At 48.7% G+C, this 24,722-nt stretch overlaps 1 protein-coding gene across 2 annotated transcripts in view; it reads left to right on the top strand.

Annotated features, from left to right (window-relative positions):
• The window catches only part of LOC309383765 (uncharacterized protein), a 141,646-nt gene that overhangs the window by 9,015 nt on the left and 107,909 nt on the right, over positions 1 to 24,722 (top strand). The window contains exons 5-8 of one of the 2 annotated variants that reach the window (XM_081936632.1): positions 3,654 to 3,899; positions 5,881 to 6,156; positions 6,764 to 7,051; positions 8,134 to 8,527. In XM_081936632.1, the coding sequence (XP_081792758.1) occupies positions 3,654 to 3,899; positions 5,881 to 6,156; positions 6,764 to 7,051; positions 8,134 to 8,213 (890 nt within the window). In that variant the 3' untranslated portion in view covers positions 8,214 to 8,527. Of the gene's footprint in view, positions 1 to 3,653; positions 3,900 to 5,880; positions 6,157 to 6,763; positions 7,052 to 8,133; positions 8,528 to 24,722 lie in introns of those variants that run through there. The other variant, XM_081936631.1, reaches the window with a different exon arrangement.

Below are 24,722 nucleotides of genomic sequence, written 5' to 3'. Positions count from 1 at the left end.
AGGTTGAAAGATCCCCAAGGAATGGAAATGTCCTGGTGTCAGCAACAATAATATTTTATTTGGTTGATTTACTGTCCCAGAAATGGGAAAGTGGGGATGGTGGGGGCGATGGGACATTTTCTTGTGCTTTGCTTCATGCACTGTCAGAGATGTTGTCCTCCCCCCCCTCCGACTTACACACCTGCACAATTTCACATCTCTTGGTGCTGCACCAACCGCAGAGCCTGAAACCCCCAAGAGAGGCTCCTAAAGGAGAATGAAAGGGCAACCGATGGAGAGGTGGTGCAGATGTTGATCATAAGAGCTTCTGAGAAGAGCCGTGTTTAGCAACTTCGTGGAAGTCAACTTCAGTGTGGAGGGGCACCAGATGTTGGGAGGGGCTTCTTCCAGGGAGTTGGGGGAGTCCCACCCTGGGCCTCTACCTCCTTCTTTCCCCTCCCCACAGCATCTTTCCAGAAACAGGACATCCAGAGTCCATTGAGGGTTCCTGTGGACCATGTTGACCCCGGATGTCTGTGGAGATGCTCAATCGTCCAGGGTAAGGTGGTCCCAAAGGTTTGTTTTTCCAAAAGACAACTGGATTTTCTTGGTTTTTTCCCCCCTTGAAAACAATTTATCTTCTCCACGAAGTATCTTCTGAAGATTCTTGGATCAGAAGGGAAATGTTTTCAAGGAAAAAACCAAGAACGTCCAGTTTCCTTTTGAAAAAGCACCTTTGGGTGGACCCCGTATCCTCTACTTTTCCTGCTTCCTTCCTGCCTGTCCAGGTTGTGGCAGGGGGTGTTGAGGGAGGGAGAAGAAAGGGGAGGAGAGAAAACACACATCTTCCTGGGCAAACAGGAGTTTTCACTTCCCCCATTTTCTCTCTGTGTGGCCCAAGGCATCCTGTGCAGTTCAGAGGCCTCAGAGGGCTCCCCCAGCAACTGCACAAATGCTGCACAGGCAAGAAATGACACCCCCAAAGGACAAGATTCCTCCAGAGGAGACAAGAGAGTGTTTCTGAGGTCCTTTCTCCATGGGTGCTGAGCCATGTCTCTCAGTCCGAAGGAGCAAAGGAACGGTTGTGACTTTAGGGCAATAAAAGAAAGGATGAACTGAACTGTAAAGGGAAGCAGTAAAAGAAAGGAGAGGGGAAGGAAGAACAGAAGCAACTGGGAAGGGAAGGGAGGGGGAGGGGAGAGGATAGGGAAGGGGATGGAAGATGGGGGGGAGGGGAGGGGAACAGGAGGTGGAAAGGGAAAGGGAAAAGGAAAGGGAAAGGGGAAGGAGAGAAGGAAAGAGGGAAATGGTCAAAGCCTGGAATGCTCTACCTGACTCTGTTGTAACATCCTCAAACCCTCACACAGCTTCAACCTTAAACCGTCTACCGTGCACCTCACCCCATTCCTAAGAAGTCTGTAAAGGGGGAGTGCATAAGCGTAACGGCGTGCCTACCGCCCATGTCCTTCTGTCCCCATTTAATTGTACTTTCCCTTGTTCATGTCCAATGTTCCCTCTAATTTTTTTTCGATGTGAGCAGAAAAGTGTTTGAGCGGCACATTTTCATGCGTGAGCACCTGAATTTTTTTCACAGATGTCACCTAAGACAACAACGAAATCAGTATTATTTGAAACTCAAAGTTATGTTTCTTCAAGGTACCCGCTTAATTCAAAGTGTTATATAATGTCAGTATCACTTAACAACGGTCCTGCTTAGCAACCAAAATGTTGGCTCAGGAACTCTGGCATTTGAAGCACGCAAGTCTTAAAGCTGTCAAGTTACAAGACCTTTGCACCCCTAACCCTTTAGGGAAAAAAACCCCAGGGGTCTTCAAACCTGACAGCTTGAAGACTTGTGGACTTCAACTCCCAGAATTCCTCCTCCAGTCATGTTGGCTCAGGAACTCTGGCATTGAAGTGTGCAAGTCTTAAAGCTGTCAAGTTACAAGATCCTTGCACCCCTAATCCTTTAGGGAAAAAACCCCCAGGGGCCTTCAAATCTGACAGCTTTAAGACTTGTGGACTTCAACTCCCAGAATTCCTCCTCCAGTCCTGTTGGCTCAGGAACTCTGGCATTTGAAGCATGGAAGTCTTAAAGCTGTCACGTTACAAGACCCTTCCACCCCTAGAAAAAAAACGCAGAGGTCTTCAAACCTGACAGCTTTAAGACTTGTGGACTTCAACTCCCAGAATTCCTCCTCCAGTCATGTTGCAGCGACGTCATCTGTGTGGATCTGCTCCATCTTTGCTTTCTTCATTGTGGGAAGGGCTGCTGCTGAAGATGCCGACAAGTTGCCACCAGAATAACTGCTGCTACCTCACCCTCCTCCAACAACACCACCAGATTTACTCCTGAGCTCAGCGTCGTTACCCCTGCCCCCTCCTCCTCCTCCGCCGTGCTTTTGAGGAGCCATGAGGCTTTTTTCCCCCCGCTCCCCCCGCCTTCCTACTGTCTCCTGCAGCCTCATGGCTCCTCAAAAGCACGGCGGAGGAGGAGGAGGAGGAGGAGGGGGCAGGGGTAACCCAGCGCTGAGCTCAGCTGCTCCGAGCGGAGGGGAGGCGCCGCTGCCATGCGCGGAGATGCCGGCTGGAGCTTTGGCGGCTTCATCTCAGCAGCAGCGCCGGGCGGCAAATCCGGCAGTGCTGCCTGTTAGAGGAGGAGGAGGACGAGGTGGCAGCAGTTCTTCCGGTGGCGGCGGGGGCTTTGGGGCTTCACAACTAGCCTCAGTCGCCCCGTGCTCCTCAAAGGAAGTCTGGGGAAGTCCTTTGCGGGCGGCCCGTTCTAGCTGCCTGCAAAGGACCTCCCCAGCTTCTGGAGCCTGTGGTAATAGAAATCACTGCGCGGCAGGGGGAAAAGGTCCCTTGGAACTCTGTTGTGTTCTGCCTTCTTTACTCCAGGTTTAATCTTTTTTTTTAGTATTTCATTTGTAATCAGTTTGCATTTCTGAGAAAATGCTAAAAGCAAAAAGAGTAGTTCAGAGATCAGCTCTGTGCCTTCCTCCTCGTTCTCTCTCCTCCTGTTCTCTCTCCTGCCCTGGGGACAAAGAGCGTAGCTACCCAGAACAGTCCTGGAGGAAATCAACCCTGTCTTTGGAAGGACAGATGCTGAAGCTCAAATCCTTTGGCCACCTAATGAAAGGAGAAGACCCCTAGGAGAAGACCCTGGTGTTGGGAAAGATTGGGGACAAGAGGAGAAGGGGAATGCCAGAGGAGGAGAAGGGTAGATGGTGCCACCTACACAATGAACAGGAATTTGGGCCAAGTGCAGGAGACAGCAGAGGACAGGAGAGGGGAGTTCAGAGTTGGCATGCTATGATCCATGGGATTGCAAAGAGTTGGACACAACTTTGACTGAACAACAAGGTGGCCGGGAAAATCCTGAGGGCCCCTCTGGGCAGGAGCCGATTCTCCACATTACTTTTTCAATTCCATGCCAATTGGGTCTCACCGACACTCCCCACAGTTGCCAAGGGGGTTGTGATGTGGGCCTCTCAACTGTTTCCAGGGTCAGCCTGCCTCCTTGCATTTAAAGGTGTGAATCTTCAAATGCAGGGCAGAAAGAGGGCAGCCAATTTGGGGAGGGGGAGGGATGAGTGCTGAATGACCAGATGTTGGAGGGAATGAAGCTGCAGTTCAGAGCCCCTAATTCTGCCTTTCTCCCTCTTCTTCTCCAGGCTCCCTCACATACTTCCTGTGCTACGTGTACCTGCAAGAGCCAGAACAAAGCCAGAGGCTGTCTCAGTCCTTCATGAGGGGCTACTTGGATGACCAGCCCATCGCTTACTATGACAGCCTCACCAGGAAGATGGAGCCTCTGGTGCCCTGGATGCAGGAGGTGGAGGAAGACAGATTCCAGACGCTTGAGTGGGTGTTTGAGAATGACCAGAAGAAGTTACCAAAACTCAACCATCAGACTGGAGGTGAGCAGAAGCAGTGCCACCTGCGGCCTTCAGTGATAGAAAACAGCATAATGGGGAGGTTTTCTTTCCTGCAGTGGGGCGAAAAAAACAAATTCCCAATTTTCTCCTTCACCTGGAAATTATTCTTGGCCTGACTCCACCCAAAAAGGGATGATTACACCTTCTGATCATTAAAATCCAATTTATGGGTGAGAAAAGTAAGGTTTAAAATTTAGGCAAGAAAAACCAAATGCCCAGGTGTACAACAGATTAAATCAGGGCTGTCAAACTTGCCCATCAGCTGGATGCATCACACACTGGCCACACCCATGCCTGATTTAGCGAAGGGGGAAAAAGTCATGATATGTTATGTGACAACTCTATGATGACATGAGTTTGACAACCTGGACTAGATGGTACCTCGCTGAATAGCAGGAACTGTGTGAGAGGGATCTAAGAATCCTAGAGCAGGGTCCCCAATCCCCCATCCGTGGACCTGCAGAGGTCCCTGGCATGGCAGCAACTGGGCCAGGCAAAGATGCGAAGTCCCATCTACAGGATGCAGGCAGCATCAAAACCACGGAAAAACCTTTCTCCGTGGAAACGGTTCCTGGTGCCCCAAAGGTTGGGGTCTTGTAAGTATGAGCCAGCTGTGTGCTGCAGCCATCAAAAAGCCACCACAGGCTGCATCAACATACCTGAATGAAGTGTAGCACTTTATCCTGCAGTGGGGAGACAACACTTGGGATACTGAGTCCAGTTTTGGTCCCCATGATGTAGAAAAGATGTGGAGACTTTAGAAAGAAGGACATTACAAAAAGCAACAATCAGAGAGAAAGAAAGAAGATTTACCGGACCAAGGAGACTCAGAATATTTATATAATTACTTAATTCAGGAGGGTCATATGTAAGGTTGAACTTAAAGAATAGGAATTAATGTTATAATAACTACTATCAAAGGAATATATTTTTATTGTCATTGGTATTGTGATTGCTATAAGATTATTAATTCCACCATTTTGATATGATTGGCATTAGTATTCATTAATTAAGGAGATGGTTTGAGTACTATATAATTAATAACTATAAGCAATTCACTCTTAGAATTTACTCTTAGGTTAATAGAATGGATTAATAGATTAATAGAAATATAGAATATTATAAGTGTGATACAGCAGCATTTGACAGCTGACAGCCCTTTTTATACCAGAGCTGTCAGAGGCTGAACCAATAGAATGGCTGCATTCTCCCGCCAGCTGGCTGCTCGCGTCTTAACCAATCAGGAGCCGGTAATGATAGTCAATGGTGTCGTAGCCTCGAGGACTTAACCCAAGCTATTCTCCAAAGCTTCTGAAGGCGGGAAAAGAAACAATGGATGGAAATCCATCATGGGGAAAAGCACCCTAGAACTAAGGAGAAAGTTCCGGACAGTGAGAACAATTAATCAGTGGAATATCTGCAGGTTTCTAGGAAGGGATTGGACAATCATCTGTCTGGAATGGTATAGGGCAGTGATGGCAAACCTTTTTGTCCTCATGTGTCAAAATTGTGCGCTTTCACACAATAGCCTCACGCCCACAATGCAATGGGCCCCACCCACCTGCACATGCAACCACCAGGAGGTTTTCCTGAAGCCCGGGGAAGGGCTCCAGAGGCTTTGTTGAAACCTGGGGAAGGGGAAAACAGCCTCCCTTGGCCCTCCGGAAGGCGGAATATCAGCTACCGGCACACACATGCACGTTGGAGCTGACGGCTTGCGTTTGGGGAGATACGGCTCCGAATGCCACCTGTGGCTCAAGCACGGGTTGGATTAGAAGACCTCCAAGGTCCCTTCCAACTCTGTTATTCTGTTAAAGGACTTTTCTCCTTGTGTGATAAAAGAGGGGAAGGGGAAATCAGTTTTCTCTCCTTTGGAGGGATGGGAGGTAGATTATAATTGTGTCTCAGGAGAGGAATTCTGGACCCTTTTCATTCACACCCATTCCCTCTGGGTCTCTTTCAGGGCTTCACACCTGGCAGGTGAGGTTGGGCTGTGAGCTCAAAGAAGACGGGAGCAAAGGAGGGTTTTTGCATTATGGCTACGATGGGATGGACTTCAGCAGTTTCGACAAGGAGACCCTCAGATGGGTGATAGCTCAGCCCCAGGCCAAGAAGGTGAAGGAGAAGTGGGATGATCATCCAAAGTGGTCCCAGAGGAAAAAAATCTTCCTGGAGAAGACCAGCATTGAGTGGCTGCAGATATACCAGTCCTACCAGAAGGAGGCTCTGCACAGGATGGGTGAGTGACAAAAGGGGGTCTCCATTGAGCAGGTTTCTGTGGGCTCCCCCCCTGTAATATTTCTGTCCTACATAGCCAGGCCACCTTTTAAAGCCTTCACAGAAAATGGTCAGGAAATATGACACATCCCATTACAGAAGAATCTTCAATGACTCCCAAAATAAGTTCTTCAAAAATTAATAAACTAACTGAGCAAGCCATGAATGATGCCAGATCCAGCTTGATTTCCCAGAGGAAATCCTGCAAAGCAGAAGAAACTCATTCTAACATCTCGTGTTTGGGGCTGAACCAAAAGATGAGGCTATTCCTGATTTCCCTCTGGAACAACATGAACAAATTCACATTTGGGGGGAGGCAAAAAATTGTCTCAAGCCCCAAGCAGTACAATTATTTTGCTCAGAGTGGCACCTTTACCCAAATTCTGAGCATTCCTTTCAAAAATAAATCTAAACCGTTTCAATGCCTCCATCTCTGAGGCTCCCACAGGTTCAGGAGAAGAAAGGGAACAGTGGTTGTGGATGACCAGAAAGAGGTCTTCCCGGCTATTGAATTACCTGAGCAGGAACTCTAAAAATTACAAGAATCTCAGGTGTTGCTTTTCCTGCAGATCCTCCAATGGGGAAGGTGACTCTCAAGGTGGTGGATGACAGCCTGGAGGTCCTCATCTGCCAGGCCTTTGGCTTCTACCCCAAGGAGATCCAGGCCACCTGGACCAGGGATGGAGAGGTCTGCCAGTATGAGACCCTCCATAGGAACATGGCCCCCAACTCAGATGGAACCTATTATGTCCGGCTCAGCATTGAGATCGACCCCAAGGAGAGGCATCGTTTTTGGTGTCATCTGAAGCACGAGGGCTTGCAGGAGCCCCTGGTTTTGGTGCTGAAGGAGGACACAGGTGAGAGACTGAGGGGTTGGACTTATAGAAGTAGATTTTTCACCAATGTGGGGAAGTGTAGGGAGAAGAAGACTTTCTGCTGCATCATGTCTAGTTCTCAGGTGGAAAACAGGAGAGAAGCGATTTTTGACCTTTGAGTTAGAAATTGATTGAAAAGATATGAAGATAAATGAGATTTTATATGCTTTCATGTGATCTACATGGAGAATCGATAAATATGGAATGAAGATGAAACACTGTTTTCTTTTCTGATAGACAAGGGAGAAGGCATCCCATGTCCTTCAATGCCTTCCTCTGACAGGGTAGATCCAAGTAAGAAACTAATGTCTAGTACATCAGTACTACTTTTATTGTAATGACAGAATGAACTTCCCGTCCCCTCTACCTATCTTCAGGTGAAGAAGGGAAGACCCTAGTTGACACATTTCCTTAGTATAGGCTGAACAACAACCCCCTTTTAATCTGACTGCTGCCTTCATTGTAGTTTGTAGTTTTTCCTCCTGCCCTTCAAGACCTTTCCTCCTTCCCTCCAGACAGTGCCGTCTCCAAGGAAGGCCCTCCCCTCTAAGGCTACAGAGGTCAGAGGGAATGGCCTTGAAGGGAGGGGCTTCCTTCATGGGGAGGTACTTCCTGGAGGCCAGTGAAGGTTGGGAAATGCTTCCATTGCTCAGCATCTCCACTTCAGCATCTGTCTAATTTGTTAGAATATTCATGACTGGGAGAAACATGGTAACAAGGTCAGCCAATGAATAGACATAGCAACATATCAGCCAATGGGAGCTGAAAGAGATTGGAGCCTGGGCGTGGTTTAGCCCTGCAGCTCTGTGTGCTGTACTGAGAATTGAAACTGAAACTAGTCTTGTCTGTATTAAGCTCTGTGCTGGAAATGAAACTAGTCTGGGCCTGCTGCTCTGATCTGAACCAGAAGAACCACTCTTGGTATTGTACATTTATTCATCTGTTATTATGCATGTAAAGAGGTTAATGAATCCTGCTGAATCGGTTATCTCTGTGTGCTTTCTGGATTTGCTATTTCTGCAACAAACTCTAATATAATCAAAACCATGTTTCTCCTTCTTCAGCTACAGAGTGGATAATTGTTATTGGAACCTGGGCTGTCTTAATCTGGGGAGCTGGGATTCTCTTCCTGATAAGTAAGTGAAACAAACATATCTGCTGACACCCACCCCAGAGGGTCTTCCTCTGTTGACTGAGCTGATGTGGATGGAAAAACATCCCCACAAAAAAACATTTTGAACAGGAGCCGGGAAGGAAGAAGGAACTAGGCAGCCATTTTTCCAATCTTGCAAATCTCAAAATGTTCCACATTCCTCTTGTCTGGGAGGAAGCCTCTTTGGCCTTAATAGGGTTACTTCAGAGGAGCAAATACCAAGGGGTGAGGAATGAAAGAAAAACAGATGGGAACACTAATGCATGTTTCTTGAGATGCTGGATTAGAATCCAGCCATTTAGACCATCAGTATTTTTTTTTTTACTACCGGTTCTGTGGGCATGGCAGAGGAAGGATATTGCAAAATCCCCATTCCCACCCCACTCCTGGGGGGAAGGATATTGCAAAATCCCCATTCACTCCCCACTCCTGGGGGCAAGGATACTGCAAAATCCCCATTCCGGGGATTGGGTCAGCCAGAGGTGGTATTTGCTGGTTCTCCGCACTACTCAAATTTTCTGCTACTGGTTCTCCAGAATCTGTCAGAACCTGCTGAATTTCACCCCTGATCTGGGTTTTTTGGAGGTTTTCAGCAAACTCCTTCTCTATTCCAGGCAGGAGCAGCTGCTGCCCCAAAATTAACCAGCTGTCCTCTCTTTTTGCCTTTTCTCAGGCAGGAGGCGGAGATGCAGGAAGAGTTTCTATTGGGAAAGGACAGCTTGCCTAGATCAGAATCCTTCACAAAGGTTTCTTTTTCCCCCTGTTCATAACATGGATGAGATTCAATCACAGGCCGGGCTGCATCCCCAAATAACCTCAGAGGTGAGTCTGACTATTGCTGAAGTCTACTTCAAGGGCAACTGGGAAACATATCTGATATGGGGCCGCCCAATTCACACAGGGTGACTCCAAAGTAATTGGGTGATCACTATGCAGGAAAAAATAGCTCCTTGGCCATGAGGCATAAGGAACTCGGCCGGGGGGGGGGGAGAAGTGAGGAGGCCCCCACCCGCAGCTTTTTGTGCACAGGGGGTTTGCAATCCTTCCTTTCTCTTGGGCGGCTTCCCCTCCTACCTGTTGAGGTTGCAGTGGGGGAAGGAGAGATCTGAGGGGAGGAGAGAGGAAATACTTCCCCCATTTAAATTGACTTCTCCATTTTTTTCTCTTTGAAGCACAAGGCATCCAATGGACGCCAGGGGGAGGAGCAACAAAGCCTGACTAGAGAAGGCGTCTCCAACCTGACCTGTTGACCAGCACTGGTTCAGGGCATGCCAGAAATCAGGTTGCACAAACAAGCAAAGCCCCATCTGCGGTTTGCAGGCAGCACACGGAACCCCTTCCGGTCCATGGAAAAACCTCTCTCCACGGAACCGGTCCCTGAAGACGAAAAGCTTGGGGCGGCTGGTCTAGAGGGAGTGAAGCTGGTCAAACCTTTGTCCCTTTTCCAATGTAAGTAGCCCCTGACTTACAACCACAGTCGAATCAAAAATTTCTGTTGCTCTGCAAGACGGTTGATCAGTGCCCCATTTTATGACTTTTCTTGCCATGGTTGTTAAGTGAATCACTGCAGATGTTAAATTAGTTACATGGTTGTTGAGTGGATTCCCCACTGACTCTGCTTGTCAGGAGGTTGCAAAAGCTGATCACGTGACCCTGGGACACTCAACCGTCACAGCAACAGCCCTTAGACTTATACACCGCTTCATAGTGCTGTTACAGCCCTCTCTAAGCGGTTTACAGAGTCAGCCTATTGCCCCCAACAATCTGGGTCCTCATTTTATCCACCTTGGAAGGAAGGAAGGCCGAGTCAAACTTGAGCCGGTCAGGATCAAACTCCTAGCAATGGGCAGAGTTTGCCTGCAATGCTGCCTTCTAACCACTGTGCCACCAGGGCTGACTCACGTGTCCTGGGACAGCCGAGGCTGTGAGAGTTGCTGGGGTGGGGAATACATGCCAGTTGCCAGGGGTGACGGTGGGGATGTTGCAACAATCGTAAGTGTGAATAAGTCACTTTTTTTCCCAGTGCCCTTGTAACTTCAAACTAAACAAATGGTTGTAAGTCAAGGACTATCTACCCTGTTTCCCTGAAAATAAGACCTCCCCGGATAATAAGCCGAATTGGGCTTTTGAGCGCTTGTGCTAAAATAAGCCACCCCAAAAATAAGCCCTCACTTAAAATATTGCAAATATTGCAGCATTAGAGTTAGAAATTGAGCATCGCTGAGCATATTCCCAAGAGGTTGTCAGGAAGATCTTCGTCCACATTGCAAAAATTCCATTCAGTAACCAAATTTAGCAGGCAAATGCATGAGGACACTTGGATTTTCACTGAATTGGCTAAATGTGTTGCAATATGTAAGGATTGTCGAGGTCCCCGACATTATGCAAACATTGTGTTTGGTATGCATTCATGAAGGTCCACGTGTGCCTCTTAGTCTGATGTGTGTACAGATGTATGGTGATTGGAGTCCCCAATCAGTACTTTCCTAAGACAAGGAAGGTTGACCTAAACCTTCATTTGGTTTTATTTTAAATTGGCTACTGAATATTTTGCAGTATTTATCCTTTCAAAGCCTGGCGTGATACTTTCGAAAGCATCGGCCTCTTTTCCTATCATTGGCATCAACGTTCACTGGAATGGAAGGAAATTGTAATTTATTTGCGAACCATTCATAGAAGGTGAGAAAGATGCTGTTATACATTTGATAAGCAAACACAGACATCAACAGCTGTATGTTATCTTCTGAACATTTTAGCTCTTATTGTAGTTTTTATGTCAAGCATTAATGACGATTCAAAACAGTAAAGAAGTATACAGAAAAACAAAGAAAAAAAGAGATAGGGAAAAAGCAACATCTGGGAGTTCAAAGGAAAAGGAAAAGCAGAAGGGTATATTTTTGTACGTGAGTGCACATGTGTGTATTAAGCCAATCCTAGTGGAGGAGTGTGGTGTGAATTCAGCCCCTACGCAGATTACAGAAGCTGAATGAACTTGTCGGAATGCAGCATGTTCTGCTTAGCCTGCTCAGTTCATGCTCCAAAGAGGCTCTTAATTTAGGGGGTCAAAGCTGCTTTCTGGAGAGGGGCCATTATCTCCCCTCCCCTCTTATTATCTCCCCTCCCCCCCTTATTATTCATTTTAAAAGTTCAGTGTTCTGCTATTATGATTGGCTGGAGATGGGCTTTGACTTATTGACCATTCCTTTAGTGACCAATCAAAATTAAAACAGCCCTGAAGAAAGTGACTTGTGACCATTTTTCATGCTTACAACCATTGAACGACCCACCCAGGTCATGTGGAGAACAGCCGTTGCCGCACGTCTCCCATGGTTATAGTTTATAGTTATAGTTTATTTAATTTATAGACCGCCCCCTCTCCCCGTAGGGACTCGGGGCGGTGTACAGACCATTCATAATCAAAACAACAGAAAATAACATAAGACATAGAGCAGAAACAACACACACACACTGTCTGTATATAAAATCCCAAAACCAATTTAAATACTTAAAAAACAATTTTAAAACCCGTTTAAAACCCCAATATAAAATATAAAAAGCCATCCAGGAAGGTTTGTAATAGATGTTAAATACAGTTACGATTATAATTATAATTAGGCCAGACCAGCTACTCGAAACAGGTGGGTCTTGAGTTTCTTGCGGAAGGAGCGGAGATCAGAGGTGGTTCTAATATCGGGGGGGAGGTCGTTCCAGGGGGTTGGGCCCATCACAGAGAAGGCCCTACTCCTAGGCACCGCCCTCCCGCACTGTTTAGCGGATGGTACCCGGAGGAGGCCCTCTCTGTGAGAGCGGATTGGTCGCAGGGATATATGGGGTAGAATGCGATCCCGCAAATAACTAGGTCCCGAGCCATGGAGCGCTTTGAAGATGACGATCAACACCTTGAAATGCACCCGAAAGGCCACAGGTAGCCAGTGCACCTCGCGCAGGAAAGGTGTTACATGGGAGTACCTAGTACTCCCCATAATAACCCGCGCGGCTGCATTCTGGACCAGCTGGAGCCTTCGGGTGCATCTCAAGGGGAGCCCCATGTAGAGAGTGTTACAGTAATCAAGGCGAGAAGTCACTAGGGCATGGGTGACTGTGCAAAGGGCGTCCTGCTCCAGTAAGGGACGCAATTGGCGCATCAGGCGAACCTGGTGGAACGCCCCCCTAGCCACGGCCGTCACATGATCATCTAGCGACAGCCGGGAATCTAGGAGGACGCCCAAATTGCGTACCCTATCCACCGGGGGCAGTTGTTCCCCCCCAATGGCCAGAGATGGAACACATTGGCTAAAGCGGGGCACCGGTAGCCACAGCCACTCCGTCTTGGAAGGGTTGAGTTTGAGTCTGTTGTCGCCCATCCAGACCCGCACGGCTTCCAGACCGAGACATCACCTCGACGGCTTCGTTGGGGTGGTTCGGGGTAGAAATGTACAACTGAGTGTCATCTGCATACAGATGGCACTCAACCCCGAATCCTCGAATGATCTCACCCAGCGGTTTCATGTATGTGTTGAACAGGAGAGGTGAGAGGACCAACCCCTGTGGCACTCCACACGTGAGCGGCCTCAGAGTCGATCTCTGCTCTCCCGCCAACACACATTGCGTCTGACCGGAGAGGAAGGAGGAGAACCACCGCAAAACGGTGCCCCTCACCCCCATCCCCTCCAGACGACGCAATAGGATACCATGGTCGATGGTATCGAAAGCCGCTGAGAGGTCTAACAGGACTAAGATGGAGGAACAGCCCCCATCTTTCGCCCTCCAGAGATCATCCACCAACGCGACCAAAGCGGTCTCTGTGCTGTGGCCCGGTCGGAAACCGGACTGGCATGGGTCTAGATAAGTGGGAGGAAAAAAAACCTACTTTGGTTGCTGTCTCAGCTCATCGGCTGAGTTCGGTGGGGTGGCAAGATGGGGACCCCTCCTTGCTGATGGGCAGGCCTGAGGAGAGGGGGGTGCAGCCTGTGCATTGTTCCGGGGCCCACGGAGCTCAACGGGGGCCCATGAAGGTGCTCCATTTTATGACTTGTCTTGCTACGGTTGTTAAGTTAATCATTGCTGTTGTGAAATTAGTAACCTGGTTGTTAAGTGAATCTGGCTTTCCCATGGACTTTGCTGGTCAGAAGGTGGCAAAAGGGGATCAGGTGACCCCTGGACACTGCCATTGTCACATGTATGAAACAGTTGCCAAGCGTCTGAATTTTGATCCCATGAATGTTGCAAAGGTTGTAACTGTGAAAAGCGGTCATAAGTCACATTTTTCAGTGCTGTTGTAACTTTGAAAGCGCTCACTGTCGAAGTTCACTAAACGAACTGTTGTAAGTCAAGGACTCCCTGTAGAATAAAATCACCCTTGGCTCTGTTTTTTTTTAATCTCGAGTATCATTGTAAAGCATCAGTATTTAGAATGACGTAATTTTATTACAAAGGCTAGAGAATGAATTGCACTCAAATAAACCCCTATATGCAATTATGAAAGGTTGAAATGGGGAGGGGATCAATGAGGAGAAATTGCCCATTCTTTATTCCATGGCCGTTGAGTCCACTTTACGCGAAGAAGAACCTTGAACAAAGCAGAAAGGAGGATTTTTATGCACTTTTGGTAGTTATGAGGGTGGACAATGCTGACATATTTTGGGGAAGGCTTCTTATGGTGGAAAACAAAACATTCTAAACTAAAAACTGCCCTTTTGGAGGAAGAGGGGAATGTTCACCTCCTAGAGCAAAGTTGGGGAAAGATGGCCCCTTTATGACTGGTGGACTTCAACTCCCAGAATTCCTGGCTGGCTCAGGAATTCTGGGAGTTGAAGTTCACCAGTCACAAAGGGGCCCTCGTTCCCCACCCTTGTTCTGCAGAGGACACAGAAGGAATATTACAAAGGAGAAGGAAGGTTGGGATATTGGTCTCTTTGATCGGGATGAAAAGTTCTTGGTTTTTCACCACCTTAACACCGTTGCCCTTGTGAAGGTTGTGGAGCAGAAAGTGTGGAAGGCCTTGGGGAAGGGATGCTTCCTAGGAAACAATCCCACAAGAGAAGGGGGATCCCAGAGGGGCTCAACGGTTGGGGAAAGAAACTTAGGAAGGGCCTTCAACTCCGAGGGAGGCTCTGGCAACAGCATCAGGGCATCTCCAGGTCACTTACAGCTTTGGAAGAACCACATCAGAAGCACCAGCAGGACAACAGGGACGGTCAACACCGGAACCAGCCATTTCCTGGCTAAAGGAGGAGAAACGCCTTTGTAATTAGATTGGAGGTTGTTATGTAGGGCTTCCTGCACAGGTGCTTCAAAGGTCCCTTCAAAGGGGGTGCTGAGTAGAGGAAGCGTCTCTCTGGGGCCACTGTACTTGGACTTTATTTAGGGGATATCCCTGTCTTCCCATCTCCCTCCTTTCTTTCAGAGAAAGGGATGATTTTGGTGGATAAAAGTTCCTGAGTGACGCCCCCAGAACTATTCCTGATGCATAACAAGTAAAAAAGAAAAACATTGTTCAGCTTCATTTCCCACAAAGACAATCCATTTGCTCTCAAATCCTCACAGTCAAGATTAAACCGCTTTGCTTCTTTCAAAGTTTAATGCCATTGAAGTGGGGGAGGGGAGGGATGGGGAAATGGAATGCAGAGACCGAGAGAGCCTGGAAACCATCAAGGACACGACTGCAGGTGCCGGTGAGAGAGATGGACTGTTGCCATAACAAACAGACCTCTCATAACTGGACAATGTGATGACCCAGGGGTAGGGAGTTGGGGCAGCTATTATTTTAACTAAGCAAACAATTGCTCGGGAAAACCAGAGCTGGTTTTGTTTCTTCAGTACCAATATGGTGTATCCAATAAAGTTTTACTTTGGGGAATTCAAAGCTCCCGAGAGTGTTTTTTTTATTTGGGTTCACTAGTTGTCACTCATTCCCTTTCCCTGGTCAAAACCCACTTTCTACTCCCCTCCTTCGAACCCTGCAAAGACCAAATGAAGGATGTTGTGAGTCCTGCACTTCAAAAGATAGGACAGGGCAGCTGAGCTCTCTTTCTTTTCCACCATGGTGAAAACTCCCCTTGTGTCTGCTCCAGCCTCTCAAGATCTCACCATCTTTCTCATTCCAGGCCAAGACCATTTTGTTCTCCTGTTCAGGCCATCTTAATGCCTCTACTCTAAACTAAGTCCTCTGAGATGAGTGAAGATTCCTCCTGGAAATCATAAAATGGACCCTCTGGTGCTTCCTTTCCCTTTTTCTCAGGTTCCTCATGCTCTTTATGGGAGGGAGCCTGTGGGGAGAGGGAAGGTCCAGCCTGCATCTCTCAGAGAAGCTCTGCCATTAGCATCATCTCAGAAACCAGCAGAAGGACACGGGGATGGTTCCTTTTCTGCATCACAAGATCTGAGATGGTCCAGAGATCCCCCCCCCATTCTTTCCAATAGGGGTGCTAATTCCACTCTACCTACCTGGATGTGGCAGTTTCTCATCAGGCTTCTCCTTCCAGGCTAAGACCAGGGGATCCTGTAAGCCATCAGGCACCACACGGCACCAGTAGTGGTTCCTCTCCTTGGGGTCGATCTCAATGCTGACCCAGAGATAATAGGTCCCATCTGAGTTGGGGGCCACATTCCTAGGGAGGGTCTCATACTGGCAGACCTCTCCATCCCTCATCCAGGTGGCCTGGATCTCCTTGGGGTAGAAGCCAAAGGCCTGGCAGATGAGGACCTCCACATTGTCACTAACGGGCTTATGGGTCACCTTCTTCACTGGGGGCTCGGCAAAAATGGCAGCAACACAACTGTCTGGATCTCTTCAGTCACCCAGGATCACGTTGCTTTCAAAGAAGGAAGGTTGCCCTGTGGCCACCTGTCCCACTTGCTTTTCTTCTCTCCTGAACCTCTAGTAGGCTTCCAGGTTGAGGCATGTTGCAGCCCCCTAAGAGGCCACGTGCAGCCTCCAGACATAAGGATGGCTTGTCCCCAAGAGAATTCTCCCTCCCCACCTGCAATTCAGAAGACCCAGCCTAGAAATTCCCAGGTTTTCTTCTCCAATTGACCCACCTGTCCTCTGTAGAGACTCCTTCTTGTAGGAGAGGTATCGCTGCAGCCACACAATGCAGGTCTCCTCCAGGTAGACTTTAGTTTCCTGGGACCACCTTGGATGATCCTCCCACTTCTCCTTGACCTTCTGGGCCTGGGGCTGAGCTGTCACCCACCTGAGGGTCTCCTTGTCGAAGCTGATGAAGTCCCTCCCATCGTAGCCATAGTGGAAATACCCTCCTTTGCTCCTGTCTTCCCTGAGCTCACAGCCCATTGTCACCTGCCAGGTGTGAAGCCCTGAAAAAGATACTGAGAGGGTTGGAAGGGGGTGGGATTTGCCCCCCCCCAGGGACCCACTTCTAATTCCCCATTTGCACCCAGAGATTCAGTCTCCTTATAGAGAAGAAAAAAGATTGTCTGTGGGTTGCCCATTCCACAATCTCTGGGAACTTGTTTCTTTGCTTGATAGTTGAGATGACAGGGAGGCAAGAATTGGGAGTGAATTCGCGGCTGAAGGGAAGAATCTGCCTGCTCACCTTTATTCTTGGGGTGGAGGTTTTGCACACTCTCCAGGTCAGCCCCGAACACCCACTCAGGGTCCAGAAAGGTCTTCACCACCACCCCTTCCATCCAAGGCACCAGAGTCTCCATCTTCCTGAGGAAGTTGTCATAGCCAGCGATGGGATGATCATCCAGGTGGACCATGATGAGGAACTGAAGCAGCCCCTGACTAGGTTTGGACATTTGCAGGTAGGAATAACACAGGGAGTGCTCAGAGGAGACTGCGAAGGGAAGAGAATTGGGGGGACTGAACCTCCACTCTCTCCCTTATGTTATTGTCCCCCGGTAGCAACGAAGCAGATCTGCATGGCGTTGTTTGTCTGTCTCGATAGGTATATGAACGGAAATAAAATAAATAGACGAAGCAAAATAAAATCAAACACCAGATTTCGAACACCAAACTTTCTGAAGCGAAGCTCCGGAAAGCACGAGGGAAGCAAGAGGGAGGGAGGGAACAGGAAGGGATCCCTTTTCTCTCCCTCCTCCCCCAGGTCGCAGATCCCACCAGAAACTCACCGCTGCAGCCTCCAGGCACCAAGGATCCCAACGCCGCGCCTAGGACCAAGAGGGGCGCCCGGGGAAGCGGCATCGCCGTTCAAAAACGGGCGCCTTGGCACCTGAGAACGGAGACCCCTGCGCTCCTCCAATGGCAGCGCCGCTCTCCGCCCCCGCCCCCCCCCGCCCCTTCTGTGCTCCGCTGAAGTCCTTGCTCGAGTCAAAGTCGCCGAGGGAAGATTCAAATCAGCGCTGCCCCTTTGCTGCCTTCCGGAGCCCTGGAAGAAGCCGCGGCGGCGGCGGGGGGCTATCCAGACGCCGCGCACAACACGCAGCGACCCCCTTCAAATTCTCCCAGCCAAGTTCAGCACTCAAACGACCTGGACATCCCGGTTGTGTGAACGCAGCCTCCGCGACTCCCCACCTCCCCGCCACAAGTGGCTGTTTCTTCTTGCGAAGCCCCTCCGAGAGACCCCCGCCCCTCCCACAGAGGCCGCTGGGGACCTTTCCGCAGGATCTGGCTATGCTTTCCTGGTGCTGTTTTCCTTCTCGGTTTCTCTGAGGCTTCCGGAGACTCCACCCGTCCTTCTAGGAGCGGAAAATAGGGATTTTTCATTGGGTCCATAAACATGTCCCTGTTGCTCTGCAATATAATTTCTATTTGGCTCTATTGTCATCTTTTCTTCTCCTCCTGATCTGGTCTTTTCCCTCTTCTGTTCTTTCCTTTCTCTTTTCCTATGCTGCCTCCTCTCGGTTGAGTTCTTTTATTGCTCTTAAAGTATGAGTCCTCAAACTACGGCCCGCCCAAGCCATTAATCCAGCCCGCACAGGACCACGAGGCTGCCCCGCCCGTCCTTCGGCCAAGCGCAGGTGAGCCCCGCAGGTCTAGAGGCAGCGGGGTGAAAAATGGGGTGCATAGACGTCCAAGGAGGCACAGAAAATGGGTGAAAATGGCATGTTTTGGCCAAAAAACGGGCCGTTTTTGCCCATTTGTTGCCATTAGAATGCTTCTGGAGGTGGGGGAGGTGAAAAATGGGATGCACAGATGCCCCAGGAGGCACAAAATGGCCCCTTTTCACCTCCCCCACTTTCAGAAGATAGATAAAGAGAGAACTTAGTGAGAGGGAGGGAAGACAGAAAGAGACAGAGAGAGGGGGAGACAGAGAGGAGAGAAACAGAAAGAGAGAGGGAGACAGAGAGGAGAGAAACAGAAAGAGAGAGACAGAAAGAGAGAAGAGAGACAGAAAGAGAGAAGAGAGACAGAAAGAGAGACAGAGAGTGTGTGAGAGAGAGACAGATGGACACACAGAGAGAAAGAGACAGAGGGAGGGAGAGAGAGAAAGACAGAGGGAGACAGAGAGACAGAGAAACAGAAGGAGAGAGAGAAAAGAGAGACAGAAAAAGAGACAAAGAGAGTGAAAGAGAGACAGAGACAGACAGAGAGAAAGAGACAGAGAAAGAGAAAGACAGAGACAGACAGAGGGAGAGAGACAGAGGGAGAGAGAGACTTGTTGTTTGTAAACTCCTTGGGGCTGAGAAGGATTGGTGCAAAACTGGGCAGGGCTTCATTCGGTGTATAAGACGCACCCAAATTCATTCATTTAGGGGAGAAAATGTGTCTTATACTCCCCATAATGCGGTACTTAACATTCACAGCAGACAAGATAGTCAGGAACATCGTGAGATAAAACAGAGCACAGAAGAAAAAGGTGGGAAAAAGGGAAACGCCCCCTTCTCACCCAGCAACCAATCACAGCTCAGATTCCCTCATGTGGGAGCCCACACTCTCTAACCCATCGACTGCAACTGGGAATTCCTGCCCATCGTACCCTGGACTGTTCCATCTACTAAATTTTAATATTTTAACGTTTAAAGTGTTCAGAAGGAAGAGACCTAATAAAAGAGGGGGTGGAGTTGCACTATGTATAACAAATATCCACACCACTCTAGAAACCCAAGAGAAGAAAGGCAAAAACCTCCTTCGATGCATTTGGGTTAATATAAAAGGGAGAAAAGACGGAGGGAGCCATGGGGGTGTATTAGAAGCCACCCAACCCAGCAGAGGAAATAGGGGAAGGTTTTGCTAATTACTTAGGTAGGACTGTGGCCCACCAAAGCCATTAATCTGCCCCTCAGAGGACCACAAGGCTGCCCCGCCCACCCTTCAGCCCAGTGCAGGAGATACCTTCACCAGCCCCGCAGACTGGAACTGAAAGGTAAGACCAGTGGTGGGTTCCGGGTGGTACAACCCACTACGGGCATACTGGTGGCAGATGGGAGCAGCGGCCACCATACTGGAAATGTGGCTCATTGGGTCCACCCGTCCGCATTCCTTACTGCTTTTTGACGGAAACAGGCCACTTGCGCACTCATGCACAGCCTATGGCGCCTGCGCAACCTCCACCGAGCAGCTGGAGCATTGCAGGGTAGTGGCATACTGGTTGCGACTGGATCTGGAACCCACCACTGAGTAAGACCAACAATTTTGGCCCACTGAGATGTTCTGGGGGTGGGGGATGTGAAAAACGGGGCACACCGATGCCCCAGGAACAATGTTCCCTCTAAGGTGCGCACCTACGCGGCCGCGCACGTGGCTGGAATACGCCGCGCAGTAGTTTCTAAGTGCCGTGCAGCATCGCGTATTTGCAGGACACGGACTACAGAGCAGCTAGGGAATCGCAATCAAAACACCCTCCAGGCTCCCGCTAAACTTTCCTACCGCAGTACATTGCCGCCTGACTTCAGGATTCCCCCTAGTCATTGTGGATCGAAAAGAAAAAAGGGAAAGGGGGGTTTAAGGTTTCAAAACAAGCGCCCCTTTCTCTTTTTTCTTTTCGATCCACAATGATTAGGGAGAATCCTGAAGTCGGGCCAACCAATTTAAACTATGTGCCCACCTTGAGTGAAACCTGGGCTTCACTCTATGCTAACTGAGTATCTGACAGTCAGCTCCACAAGCAGCTCTGTGAACCTGGAGGTTCCCCTCCCCAGATGTGCCCAGCTGTTTCCAGGGTCAGCCAAGAGTTGCTTGAGAACTTCTTTCAGGATTAATCTCATGACTGGAATCCTCCAATTATTATTATTTATTATTTATTCACATTTCTAAACCGCCCCCTCTCCCAAAAAGGGACTCGGGGCGGTGTACAGTCCACAATAAATCACAGATAAAATACAAATATAAATCGGGCTATAAATATATGTATGTATGTATGTGGAGGAGGTTAAAATTAAGAGTCCTGTACAGAAGAATAAATAAATATGAGGCTAAAAGCCCTAAAAACAATTAAAACTAAAACATTACCCTTAAAATAACCAGATGAGAATATACTACCAGGAGTTCATAGATGTAACATTTATAATCATTCCAAAATAAAGGAGGCAGGAGGTCTCCTCTTTGAGAGTTGCTTTTCACCATAGCATCAAAGGAGGAGCTGGAGACCCCTCCCCCTCAATTCTACCCTTCACCATCTTCCCCTTCCAGGCTCCTCCAGGGACCCCCTGTGCTATTCCTACCTGAAGGTGTCAGAGCCCAGCCAAGGGCTGCCCCACTTCCTCTCCATGGTCACCTGGATGATCAGCCTATTGCTCGATAGGACAACCACAACAGCAAGATGGAAGTTCTGGTGCCCTGGACAGAGGTGGTGGAGGCAAGGATCCTTGTGGCCACACCCTACCCCACCCCTAGGGGGTTCCATAGTTTGACTCTTTGGAAATTGCAGAGGTCTTCTTGGGAGTGAGTCCCGGTGGCTGCTAATCTCGGTTCTTGGGCAGTTGTGAAGAAGTTGCTCCTTGGCAAATGTGCTGGAACAGGTTGTAAATATCTTCATCAATGATTTGGTTGAGGGAACAAATGGGGAACTCATCAAATTTGCAGATGACACCAAGCTGGCAGGAGTAGCCAACACTCCAGAAGATAGGCTAAAGATACAGAAGGATCTTGACAAACTTGAACATTGGGCACTATCTAATAAAATGAAATTCAATGGTGAAAAGAGTAAGGCTCTACATTTAGGCAACAAAAACGAATTGCACAGGTACAGTATAGATGGTACCTTGCTCAACAGTAGTAAATGTGAAAGGGATCTTGGAGTCCTAGTGGACAACCATTTAAAGATGAGCCAGCAGTGTGCAGCAGCTGCCAAAAAAGCCAACACAGTTCTAGGCTGCATAAACAGAGGTATCAAGATCACATGAAGTGTTAATAACACTTTATAATGCCTTGGTAAGGCCACACTTGGAATACTGCATTCAGTTCTGGTCGCCACGATGTAGAAAAGATGTGGAGACTCTAGAAAGAGTGCAGAGAAGAGCAACAAAGAGGATTAGGGGACTGGAGGCTGAAACATATGAGGAACGGTTGCAGGAACTGTGTATGTCTAGTTTAATGAAAAGAAGGACTAGGGGAGACATGACAGCAGTCTTCCAATATCTCAGGGGTTGCCACAAAGAAGAGGGAGTCAAACTATTCTCCAAGGCACCTTAGTGCAGAACAAGAAGCAATGGGTGGAAATTGCCTCCAGAAGTTGTGAATGCCCCAACACTGGAAGTCTTTAAGAAGATGTTGGATAGCCATCTGTCTGAAACGGTATAGGGTTTCCTGCTTAGGCAGGGGGTTGGACTAGAAGACCTCCAAGGTCCCTTCCAACTCTACTATTGCATTGTATTATTGACTTGCTCCACCTTTGAGGGATAGGTGACTCTGATCTTTCCAATAAACCACCATTCAGCTCTTCTCCAGCTGCTTTACCACCACAGAGGACAGGAAGCATAGAGGTAGAGCTCACTCAATGACTGTGGACCACAATATCCTTCTGGGCTGGGTGAGGTTGTGAGAGTCTTAATGGTAATTCCCCTCCTTTTTCCATGGTTGATTCCACTCGGCATTGGGAGGGGAGAGGTCAGCCCCAAGCCTAGTGAGTTTAAGGGGGTCTGAGGACTCCACATTCTCAGTCTTCTGTTGAACATGATGCCTTTGGGGGAGGTGACCCCTCATTCTGGATCAGGTATCATCATCAGGCTGATGGCATCAATGGTACCTGTGGACCGCTGGCTGGCCAAGCATCTCCTGCCTCTCTCCTCTGGAAGACGTCACTGAGAAAAGAAGGTCCTTCAAAGAATGCTATGCATCTGGTGTGGACTTTGATTGGAACCTTACAAGGTCGTGTTCTACTTTGGGGAACTGGAGAAAGAGGATGCAGTAATCACAGGGGCTCCAGGGAACAAACACCCAGGAGTTAATGGTTCAATAGTTTCACACAGTGAAAATGCATTCATTGTGGAGCCAAACTGATCTGGGACTCTAACTATCCTGCCTGCTACCTGGTCTAAGTGAGGGGGGAGGAGGATATGGGAGGGGGAAACTGTCTCTGAGGGGGGTCTAGTTGAGGAAGCAGAGAGAGGCTTCCAAATCTTTGGGACTGGTGGGGTACGGAGGAACCGGTGGAGCAAGTAGTTCAGCATAGACCCCTCACTTCAGCCATTTGTTCCTGGAGATTCTCATTTTGTTGCTTCTGATTCTTATCATTATCCTGCAAGTTGAAGATGGATTGATTCTTTTTCTCCACTTGCTGTGGGACCTCCTTAAAATGACCCTCAATGGGAGAGAAACCGGAGGTGTCGCTGCGAGACTGGCTGGAAAATAGCGGCCTCCAATGAGCACCACGAAAAGCCAGCCAGACCAATCGCTGTCAGGGGATCTCTTGATCAGAAACGTCTTGGAGGGACTGTGAAGAAGGAGAGGAGTCTCGGACGACCAAGAGGAACACGCAGGTTCCTTTGTAGGTTGGAGAAAAGCTCTCGGAAGTGACAGCGGGGTGATGGCCATATTCAATGACCGTTTTAAAGCTGGGCCACCAGACTGCATTTTTTTGAGCAGGAGCGATGTCAGAACAGAGTGCTGGAACTGGGTGAGTGATTGGCGAACTCAGAGCTGAAAAGAAAATTTAAAGTCGGATTTAAAAAGGGTCCCAGAACTGAATTAGCAGCTAAATTGGCAATTTGGGAAATTCTATGGAGGGAGAAAGATAAAGCGGAAGTCAAATAACGAGCCTCGTAATAGCGTTCCGTGCGCCTTCGGCATTAAGTCATGCCGGCCACATGACCACGGAGATGTCTATAGACAGCGCTGGCTCTTTGGCTTTGAAATGGAGAGGAGCAGCGCCCCCTAGAGTCAGGAATGACTAGCACATATGCAAGGGGAATCTTTTAACTAAAGCATCACTCTGCCTCTCCCTCTCCTCCTCCAGCAGCAACCCCTGTGCTTGGAGGTTGAAAGATCCCCTAGGAATGGAAAGGTCCTGGTATCAGCAACAATAATATTTTATTTGGTTGATTTACTGTCCCAGAAATGGGAAAGTGGGGATGGGGGGGGTGATGGGACATTTTCTTGTGCTTTGCTTCATGCACTGTCAGGGATGTTGTCCCCCCCCCCCGACTTACACACCTGCACAATTTCACATCGCTTGATGCTGCACCAACCGCAGAGCCTGAAACCCCCAATAGAGGCTCCTAAAGGAGGATGAAAGGGCAACCGATGGAGAGGTGGTGCAGATGTTCAACTCCAGAGCTTCTGAGAAGAGCCGTGTTTAGCAACCTCAATGGATGGAGAGGTGGTGCAGATGTTGATCATAAGAGCTTCTTAGCAACTTCGTGGAAGTCAACTTCAGTGGGGAGGGGCACCAGATGTGGGGAGGGGCTTCTTCCAGGGGGTTGGGGGAGTCCCACCCTGGGCCTCTACCTCCTTCTTTCCCCTCCCCACAGCTTCCTTCCCGAAACAGGACATGAAGAACCTATTGAGGGTTCCTGTGGACCATGTTGACCCAGGATGTCTGTGGAAATGCTCAGTCATCCAGTGGAAGGTGGTCCCAAAGGTTTGTTTTTCCAAAAGACAACTGGATTTTCTTGGTTTCCCCCCCCCCCTCAAAAATAATTTATCTTCTCCTCCACGAAGTATCTTCTGGAGAACTGAAGAAGCTTCTTGGATGAGAAGGGAAATGTTTTCAAGGAAAAAACCAAGAAGTCCAGTTTCCTTTTGAAAAAGCACCTTTGGGTGGACCCCAGATCCTCTACTTTTGCTGCATCCTTCCTGCATGTCCGGCTTGTGGCAGGGGGGATGATGGGGAGGAAAGTCAGGGGAGGAGAGAAAACAAGAAAAGGGGAAGGGAAAGGGAGAGAAGGAAAGAGGGAAATGGTGAACGCCTGGAATGCTCTACCTGACTCCGTTGTAACATCCTCAAACCCCCACAGCTTCAACCTTAAACCGTCTACCGTGGCCCTCACCCCATTCCTAAGAAGTCTGTAAAGGGGACGTGCATAAGCGTAACGGCGTGCCTACCGCCCCTGTCCTTCTGTCCCCATTTAATTGTACTTTCCCTTGTTGGTGTCCATGTTTATATTTATGCCTGCTATCTTGTACATGTTTGACAA

This window comes from Natrix helvetica (assembly GCF_964273705.1).
Source record: "Natrix helvetica genome assembly, chromosome: 1".
Lineage (NCBI taxonomy): Eukaryota > Metazoa > Chordata > Lepidosauria > Squamata > Natricidae > Natrix > Natrix helvetica.
This window is presented reverse-complemented; position numbering and strand designations above follow the sequence as displayed.